The sequence below is a fragment of the Sycon ciliatum genome, chromosome 7 (genome assembly GCF_964019385.1).
Source record: "Sycon ciliatum chromosome 7, ocSycCili1.1, whole genome shotgun sequence".
In the NCBI taxonomy this organism is placed as follows: domain Eukaryota; kingdom Metazoa; phylum Porifera; class Calcarea; order Leucosolenida; family Sycettidae; genus Sycon; species Sycon ciliatum.
This window is the reverse complement of record NC_088649.1, coordinates 20,291,394-20,301,105: the sequence shown is the minus strand read 5'-3', so window position 1 is coordinate 20,301,105 and position 9,712 is coordinate 20,291,394. Positions and strand designations below refer to the sequence as shown.

At 50.4% G+C, this 9,712-nt stretch overlaps 1 protein-coding gene across 1 annotated transcript; it reads left to right on the top strand.

The window, feature by feature from the left end:
- Positions 1-1,933: 1,933 nt before the first annotated feature.
- LOC135821687 (uncharacterized) lies at positions 1,934-5,220 on the top strand. The gene is made up of 2 exons (XM_065334684.1): positions 1,934-1,994; positions 2,036-5,220. The coding sequence occupies exons 1-2, from the start codon at positions 1,934-1,936 to the stop codon at positions 5,218-5,220; spliced, it is 3,246 nt and encodes a 1,081-aa protein (XP_065190756.1).
- The last annotated feature ends 4,492 nt before the right edge of the window (positions 5,221-9,712 follow it).

The following is a 9,712-nucleotide window of genomic DNA, read 5'->3' as shown; positions in this document are numbered from 1 at the left end:
GAAATATCCGAAACAGCTCATACAAGATGCGATAGATGCAATGCAGTTGCAATCATAGGGGTGACAGACAACAAATGCAGTAAAAGGTGCAATAGGTGCTGTTGGTACGACCAAGTCACCCCACAGATCTCCACTAGTAACTTGCTCAGTTTAGACCAAGACATGAATAACCTTGGGTAGTAGTAAACCTAGGTGCTGTTGTGCACATGTCTGTACTGTTCCCCGGCCCTCAGTTACCTCAGCCTGCTCATGACTACTGTGTGTTGTGTCTTGTTGATGTCCCTATTCATAACTGCTGCATGCATTCATTGCTAGTTCCATGCATAGTTCTTTGCCCTACTGTGGCGGGAAGGTCGTCTCGTGCAGCCGCAATGATCAGCTGCGCTATGGAGGATCAGTTCCGGCAAACATGCGTGTGGATTTGCATTTTGCTGCTTGATTTTGATGTTTTTGTAGGGAGTGCAAGGAAAGAGCTTGCGGGTGCAGTTGTTGTGTTCTTGGTCTTTGGCTGTTTCTGTTACTACCAGGTAGTAGCTAGCCTTTTGAAGTATTGCAATCAGTTTGCAATGGATACAGTCTTCTCCTAGTGATAATATTCTATAAACCTCAGACTCTGTGTTGTGAGTGAGAATACCGGCGCAAACATTGGTCCTTCGAGCCGGATCGCGAATGGCGGAGGAACAAAGAACGAGTGCTCGTTCAACCAAGGGAGTTGCTCCCAGGCGACTGGGGTTTGAGGACGAAGAGAGTGCGACCAGTCCAAGAACCAGCTTCAACAGGCAGACACCGTCGCTCGCATCAAGCCGCACGTCAGGAAGTGCGCCATCAGTGATGGAAGCAAGGTGCGCCCTGCTAGAAGCGAGAAAGAGGGTCGCAGAGGCGGAGGCTGACCTGGCCAGCTTGAATCTCGAGAGGGCGTCCAGACGCTCTGGCACACCGAAGTCTTCATCGCCCACGATGAGAGAGGAAGTGTTCGAGGAAGAGCGACGATCTGAAATGCAAGCGCCCACAGCTGCAAATGGCAGCGATGAGGTGAGCGTGTTGTACCCTGCTAAATCCGTACAGTCGGGGCAAACTAGTGACCCGGACTTGATAGACCTGAGTGCAGATAGTGTCTGCGACCCACGTACAGTCAAGTCCCGTTCTACAAGCGGTAGGACAGTAGAGCGACTTCAAGGAGTTGGCAAAAACTCAGTTTTAGTGTCAGACTCAGTAAGTACCGGTACACAGCGCACGGAGCAGGTAGAGCAAGGTACTCGTGCCTCTTCACACATTCCGTACAGCATGGCAGAACGCGCAGATGCCACACCGCTAGCTCTAGCGCCATCACCGCTCCAAGCACTGCAGGGTAGTCCTGAACCTGTGAATCTCCCTGAGCAGTCAGCTGTAACTGCACACAATGCACAGTCACAGGCCAACGAAAACGCACTCAGTCACGCACACCGGATGATTGATTGCCTGCAGCAAAGTTTACAACAGTCCGCTGACGAAAGTCATGAGAAGGATCTTGTCGTGCAACACCTTCAGTCTGAATTGCGGCGAACACGTCGCGAGCTAGACCTCCACAAGAGCACAGCTCAAGCTGAGAACAGCGACCTGTATGATTGCAACACCGAACTGCGGGCTGAACTCGACAAGATGAAGCGCGTATCGGAGCAGCGCAAGGTAGAGTTCGAGGCGATGGCCTGCCAGAGACAGCGGTCACGCGAAGAACTCCAGGAGATCGAGGAGCAGGCTGCGCGCGCGGAGGGTGACAAGGATCACCTACGTGAGCTCCTGAGTCAAGCCAGGCAATCTGCGGAGCAGCAGCAAAGGAAAGCTGACCAGTGGCGCCAGCTGTTCCTAGAGGAATGCGCAGCGCGAGGTAGCCCTGCAGACCGGGCAGTCGAACAGAGACGTGATACTGTGACTGACACGAGTAGTCCTGGTGACGATGCTCGATTCCACGCCGTCCACGAGTATAAGCCTCGACCTGCAGAACTCAGGGGAGCGAGGTCTGTGGACAAGTCATCGTCATACCACCGCCGGACTCCAGCTGAGTACCACCAACCCGTCCCGAAAGATACTGAGGATGTGGAGTCCCTTGGCTACAAGGCTGAGCCGACACAACGCCTGCCGCCCGCAGCACGCGCTAGGGACCAGCCAATCGCAGATGAAGAGCACACCCCGGCCCAGGCCGCTCAGACTTCAGTGGTGACAGCTGTCAGCCAGCTTGCGGAAGCCTTGGCCGGACACCTGACGACAGCCACGCAGAGACATGGCTCCCAAGATACTGGCAGCGACCTTCACAAGATAGTCGCCCGACAGTCCACCGCAAAGGACCTCCCAGAGTTTAACGGCGACCCGGCGTCCTGGCCGATGTTCCGCCATATGTTCACGTCATCGACGAGTGAATGCAAATTCTCCAATGCGGAGAATATGGCCAGGCTACAGAAAGCCCTCAAAGGGAAGGCTAAGGACACCGTCAAAGCCATGCTCATCGTACCTGATAACGTCGATCGTGTCATGCAGACTCTGGAAATGCGGTTCGGGCAGCCAGAGCAGGTGATACAGACCATAATTGACGGCGTCAAGAAACTGAAGCCAGCTGGAGAAGAGGACTTCGAGGCCCTCATCGACACGGCAAATGCGGTCGGCAACCTCGTCGCAACAATGCAGCTCATGAACGATACCGGACATCTCACAAATCCCACCCTGCGGCAGGAAGTGATCATGAAACTTCCCAACAGCCTGAAGCGGCAATGGGGGGAGTTCGTCCATACCCAACAGACCGGAGTGACCCTGGCAACACTCTCCGAATGGCTATCACAACGAGCGGACGCTATCAGCCACGTCAGAAGACTCACCGCCACTGACAGAGCTGAAAAGCCGCCATCTGGCAGGCGACCAGGCGGCCTCCGTGGGAACACCTTCACCGCACGAGAAGAACAATGTGGTTTCTGCAAGAAAGCCGGGCACTCCGCTGCCAACTGCAACACCTTGAAGAAGGCCCTAGTCAAGGACAGGTGGAAGTGGATCAAGAATGAGAACCGCTGCTTCGTCTGTTTTGGCTGTGGACACCAAGTCAGGGACTGCCCGAAGAAAGCACGGTGCGGACATGACGGGTGCGAAAGGCTACACCACCGACTCCTCCATCTGCCGCAACCGAGCACGCAGGAGAGGACGGGAGACCAGCCAGCGCCGTGCAACGCAACTCGACGACCTAACAGTGGGAGGGTGATGCTGCGCACAGTACCCATCAAAGTCACAGGCACGAAGGGGACGGTCCACACGTTCGCTCTGCTCGACGAAGCATCTACAGTCACGTTGCTTGACGCTAGCCTAGCCAAGGAGATCGGCGCCAAGGGGACGCACTGCCCGCTGACACTGACCTGGACGGACGACACCAGCCAGACTGACAACAACTCCAGGAAGGTGGAGGTTTCGGTGTTCGGAAGCGGGCAGGAGTTCTACCTGAACGATGTACGAACCGTTACACTGGATCTACCCAAGCAAGACCTCGACGTCAACAGCACCTGCCAGCACTGGAAACACCTCCGAGACGCTGATCTGACAGTGAAGGATATGCAGAAGCCCAGAATGCTCATCGGGCAGGACAATTGTGACCTGATCATGCCCCGAGAGTGGGTCGAGGGACCGCCGGGATCGCCGGTAGCCACGCGGTGCAAGCTAGGCTGGGCAATCCACGGCAGAGTCGATGACCTCAGCACCGAAAACGCCCACAGCAGCCTGTCAGCGCAAATCAAAGATGGCTGCTTCGATGACGACCTACATCTGCTCGTCAAGTCTTTCTTCACCACAGACTCGTTTGGTGTCAAGGTCACCAGCACTAAGATCCGGTCCCGACAGGAAGCGCGAGCTGAGAGGATCATGGAATCGACCACCAGACGAGTCGGAGACCGCTGGGAAACCGGACTCCTGTGGAGAGAAAGTGGCATACTCCTACCAGAGAGCAAGCCCATGGCCCTCCGGCGGCTGTTCTCCATCGAGCGAAAGATGGACAGGGATCAAGTCTTCGCTGACGCGTACTGCAGTAAGATCGAACAGTACCTGGCTGCCGGTTATGCTTTCAAGCTGACACCAGAAGAGGAGACAGCATTCCACGAGCGCAAGTGGTACCAGCCGCACTTTGGTGTCACGAACCCGAACAAACCAGGGAAGCTGCGACTAGTCTTCAACGCGGCAGCCTCAAGCAATGGCATGAGCCTAAACGACGCCCTGGTTCCGGGTCCGGATCTGCTGAACTCTCTCACCGGCGTTCTATTCAAGTTCAGGGAGCACCGTATTGCCTTCGGCGGCGATATACAGCAGATGTTCCACCAGGTACAGATTCGGGAAGAAGATCAACCATCCCAACGCTTCCTTTGGCGAGGCATGAAACGTGACAGAGAGCCGGACGCGTACCAAATGAAGGCGATGACGTTCGGAGCGGTATGCTCGCCTGCCTCGGCCCAGTTCGTGATGCGGAGGAATGCTGAGGAGTTCAGGGACAACCACGAAGAAGCTGTCTACGCAATCAACCGCAAGCACTACATGGACGACTACTTCGATTCAACGCCAACAGTGGAGACAGCTGTCGCCAGAGCGCTTCAAGTCGTCAAGATCCACAAAACCGGCGGGTTCACCATTCGTAGCTGGGTAAGCAACTCGTCAGAGGTCCTAGCAAGCGTGCCACCCGAGCTCAGGTCCGACAGCGCTCTCACGATCGACAGCGGTGAAACGGCCACCCCGACCGAGAAGACCCTTGGCCTCAAATGGATGCCGCGGGAGGACATCTTCAGCTTCAAGCTAAGTGCACGACTGGTGACACAAGAAGCAGAAGTGACGCAGCCGACAAAGCGACATGTGCTACGCATGTGCATGTCAGTATTTGATCCGCTTGGCTACCTGGCATTTCACACGGTATCGGCAAAGGTACTTCTCCAGCGGATATGGCGCACCGGAGTCAGCTGGGACCAGCCGCTACCGGATGACCTCGTGACACGCTGGAAAGAGTGGTGGCAAATGCTACTCAAGCTGAGCGAGCTGTCTGTGCCACGCCCCTACAGTGAAGATATGACCAAAAGAGCCCAAGTTCAACTACACGTCTTTGGAGACGCCAGCGAGTCGGCCTTTGCGGCTGCAGCCTACCTCAGAGTCACCTTCGCCGACGGGAGTGCCCAGGTCGCTTTCGTGCTGGGAAAAGGAGGAGGTGGCTGCGTGAATACCTGCCGACGTTGACGAGAAGGACGAAGTGGCATCAGCGACAGCAGAAAGAAGTCAAGGTCAATGACATAGTCGTGATTGCCGACAGAGACCTACCCAGAGGCAGCTGGCCGAAAGGTACCATTACGGCCGTCTATCCCGGCACCGATGGACATGTCAGAGTGGCCGACGTCAAGACAGCGTCCGGGACATACCGCAGGCCGGTGTCAAAGATCTGTGTGCTGGACGTTCTGAATAAGGGTGACGCTTGAAGACGTCACCGGGGGGAGGATGTTGGTACGACCAAGTCACCCCACAGATCTCCACTAGTAACTTGCTCAGTTTAGACCAAGACATGAATAACCTTGGGTAGTAGTAAACCTAGGTGCTGTTGTGCACATGTCTGTACTGTTCCCCGGCCCTCAGTTACCTCAGCCTGCTCATGACTACTGTGTGTTGTGTCTTGTTGATGTCCCTATTCATAACTGCTGCATGCATTCATTGCTAGTTCCATGCATAGTTCTTTGCCCTACTGTGGCGTGAAGGTCGTCTCGTGCAGCCGCAATGATCAGCTGCGCTATGGAGGATCAGTTCCGGCAAACATGCGTGTGGATTTGCATTTTGCTGCTTGATTTTGATGTTTTTGTAGGGAGTGCAAGGAAAGAGCTTGCGGGTGCAGTTGTTGTGTTCTTGGTCTTTGGCTGTTTCTGTTACTACCAGGTAGTAGCTAGCCTTTTGAAGTATTGCAATCAGTTTGCAATGGATACAGTCTTCTCCTAGTGATAATAGGGAGGTTTCGCTCTACGGAATTACGTATGAAAATAACGTATGAACTGCACGGAATTTTCATACGTAAAAATCAGAGCTGTTGGGTTTCGCTCTACGTGATTTCTCCACGACTGCTAAACATGCGTTGTTGCTTTGGAGACGCGTTGGCTGCATGCGCCCACCGTATGCACCATGAACCGAAACCGCGTTTTCCATGATATTATGCACGTGGTGTAGACCCACTCTACGGTGTGTGTACCTTGTGTTTCGCGCGGCTTGAATGTTGCCATGGACAAATGCGGAAAATGCGCCAAAATATTTCAAAAAGTCCTACGGAGGACCCAACGTAGGAAAGAGCTTTCCTACGGAAATCCGTAGAGAGATTTACGTATGAAAGTTGCCCTCGCTCCCCGGCGCGTACGACATACGGATTTTCATACGTAATTACGTAGAGCGAAACCTCCCTAATATTCTATAAACCTCAGACTCTGTGTTGTGAGTGAGAATACCGGCGCAAACAGGTGCAATGCAGTTGCAACCATAGAGGTGTCCAGCAACAAATGCTGTTGAGAGCTAAAAAGCGCAATGCTGCTATAGAGCTATACTGTAGGGTTCATAAACCGCGGAGTTAGTTGTATAATCCAGGAAAGGTGCGTGAACTGCAGGTAAGGTTAAAAGCTAAAAGTTGTATTTTTGGTTGGCGCCAGAAATTTCTGGCACCAACCAAAATGCAGAGCTTGTAAATGCTCTGCCGTATGATTGATCAGGGAGGGGCGGATGGGAGAGACGGGGCGCTCTGGCGGGATTTTACGGTATGTACATGAATAAAAATAATATGAATTTGGGACTACACAGTTGCAACAATGATGTACAAATGCCCTCTTGTGTACGCTCTCCAGCAAACCCTCTAGCGTACACACGAGGGCGTGAATTTTCGATCAAGCCCTTCGTTCGTACCATGCTTGATTCTACCAAGAGTACATAAAATGGGGGGGTTATGTACTCTTGATTCTACCAAGAGTAGTGTTTATCTACTCTTGATTCTACCAAGAGTACATAACCCCCCAGAGTGTGCAACTCCCACATACCCTGTTGTCCCGACAGAATTTCAAGTTGACGTCATTATTTATGACGCAATGCTCCTTGCAGCAGTGATTTACAACATGTGTACGGGTGTCAACGCATCACACGTTTTTCTTTGCAATAATTTGTACAGGATCGATCGGCTTCGGTCAACCACAGGTTCCGGATTCGTCTGATAATCCGTGTACAGTGCGCATTGCATCATCAAAATGACGTCAACTTGAAATTCTGTCGGGACAGCACCCATAGTGGAGTTGCACACTCTGGGGGGTTATGTACTCTTGATTCTACCAAGAGTACATGAAAACCAGAGTGTGCAGCTCGGATGGGTTGCTGTCACGGCGAAATTCCGTGATTACATCATTTTAGTGATGTAGTGCGTACAAGCAGGATTGGGGAGGACGGTTCGAACGCACCTACATTGATGTACGAGTATTCCACCCCCATGCGTCTTCGAACCGTTCCAACTCACTTGCTGCTACCTATGTCCGTCATGAAAAGGCTAAGCGTCGTGCGTATGAGCAGCGCCTGAGGGAGGTGGAGCATTCCAGCTTTGTCCCCGCCATCTTCTCTACCACCGGAGGCATGGGAAAGCATGGTGCTTCGCACTACAAACGCATCGCCCCTCTCCTTGCTGCCAAGACTGGGGAGCCATACAGCATTATAGCAATAAAAACTGCTTTATGGCAGTTTTCTAAAAAAAGTTATTGTGTTCTAGTCCATGGACCCCGTCTAAAAAAGTAAGAAATTAACGAAATGTGATAGCTGAAAATTAAAATTTCACACAAAACCTCACAATAATCACAACACTTGAAATGCTGCTTTCAACACTAAACTTGTACTGCACCAACAATTGGCAACATGCATGCATAGGAAAGAGGATCACGAGGGGAAAAGGTCTTCTGCATGTAGCTTTTCATTCTGTGTGTGATTATTGTGAGGTTTTGTGTGAAATAATAATTTTCAGCTATCACATTTCGTTAATTTCTTACTTTTTTAGACGGGGTCCATGGACTAGAACACAATAACTTTTTTTAGAAAACTGCCATAAAGCAGTTTTTATTGCTATAATTTCTTTTGTTTTTTCTGTCACCATGTACCAATCAATGGAATGCCCTATATCAATATGTAAATGATGGCCTTCACATCATATCAATACCATATTATACGCATTGATGTGCAAGCCTTTTCTTGCAGAAAATGGCACTAGCATAATGCATGTTCTTCTGCGGGGAAACATGTGAGCAGTGGTGGTGATACTTTTTTTTATACGGAGGCCATTCTGTGCATGTTGCTGTTGCAGAATTTCATGACTCTGTCATAAAATTGTCTTGCCTTTCAGATTTCTCCACCCTCAATCAGATTTATTTGAGAAATGTAGCCTTGCGCCAGGTGCGTGTCGCAGATGTTTTTGTTGATTCTGTGCTTATAATGGTTTATAGTCATGGGTTATCGTGAAAAGGTCTTCCAGCATCATATTGAAACTGAAATCGTAATCCTGTTGATGTCAATACAACTTTTGGAAGTAGTTCAATGACTTCAAACTGTTAGTCCACGATTGTCTAAAACAACACAGCAAAGGAGGAACAATAAACATGTATTAAAATGTAAACGAATACATTGCTGCGTCCAAAACCTCGTTCCAACAACTACACTGATCCTGAGGAGAAAAGGGGCAAGGCTATGGTTGGAGGTACTGAGAAACAAAGCACTCCACAATAATAAAATCTTACACATCTTTTGGTGAATATGAATGATATCCAGTCGAACCTCTTTAGGACGAACACCAAGGGAACGATGGTATTTATTCTCTGAGCTTAACCTACTTTACAACCAGAGAATAGAATTATATCTCCAATAGACATACGTGCACTTGGCCCGCGCAAACTACGAAAATGTGCAGAACGCAAAGTTCGTGCAAAAATTCGCACACACTTTCGCAAGGACTGTCGCGAAACTTCGTTAGAATTTTCGTTTTGCAGAACCTCTCCACTGAACCTTTCTTTAGCAACATGACGGCAACTGAAACAGCAACAGAGAAAGTACGATACATGTACTCCACATTCTTACAGGTACTACAAACAGATTGCAGATCGTAATTCTTGCTTTGGCGGCACGAAACTTTATTTGGGGCAGCGCAATCTCGACGGTACTCACAAATCAAACAGCCCAGACTTGAGTAAACAAATCCAATCATACAAGTACGAGATTTTCACGAGACGAGACTTCACCCATTGGCTTGTTTCGTATGAAACAAACAAGTTACTGAACCTCTCCACAATAGAGATTTCCCCTGATATGCGAATTTATTTTGCAAACTCGGTCAATTGGTACTTGAACCTTTCCCTCCAGATTGGGAACTGCCAACGATAGTATGCCACTGACCAGTACCTTACTTGTAACGAACCAATGTACAATGAATATGAGTATTTCGACAACACATCTAACATAAGCCTTACCGTCAAGAAGTTGAACTCGCGTTCTTCGCACACTGTAGACAAGGGCAAAGAGATAAAAATGGATCTAAATCCGAATAAAATCAGCACACGTTTCCGTAAATGAAAGGTGAACATAAGCGAATGAATCGAAGGAAACCGGTCAACTTAGAGATCACCTGTCATCGAGTATTCCGTAAAAGGAAGCCTCGCAGCTCGGCAGCAGGAAAGCAAAATTTAGA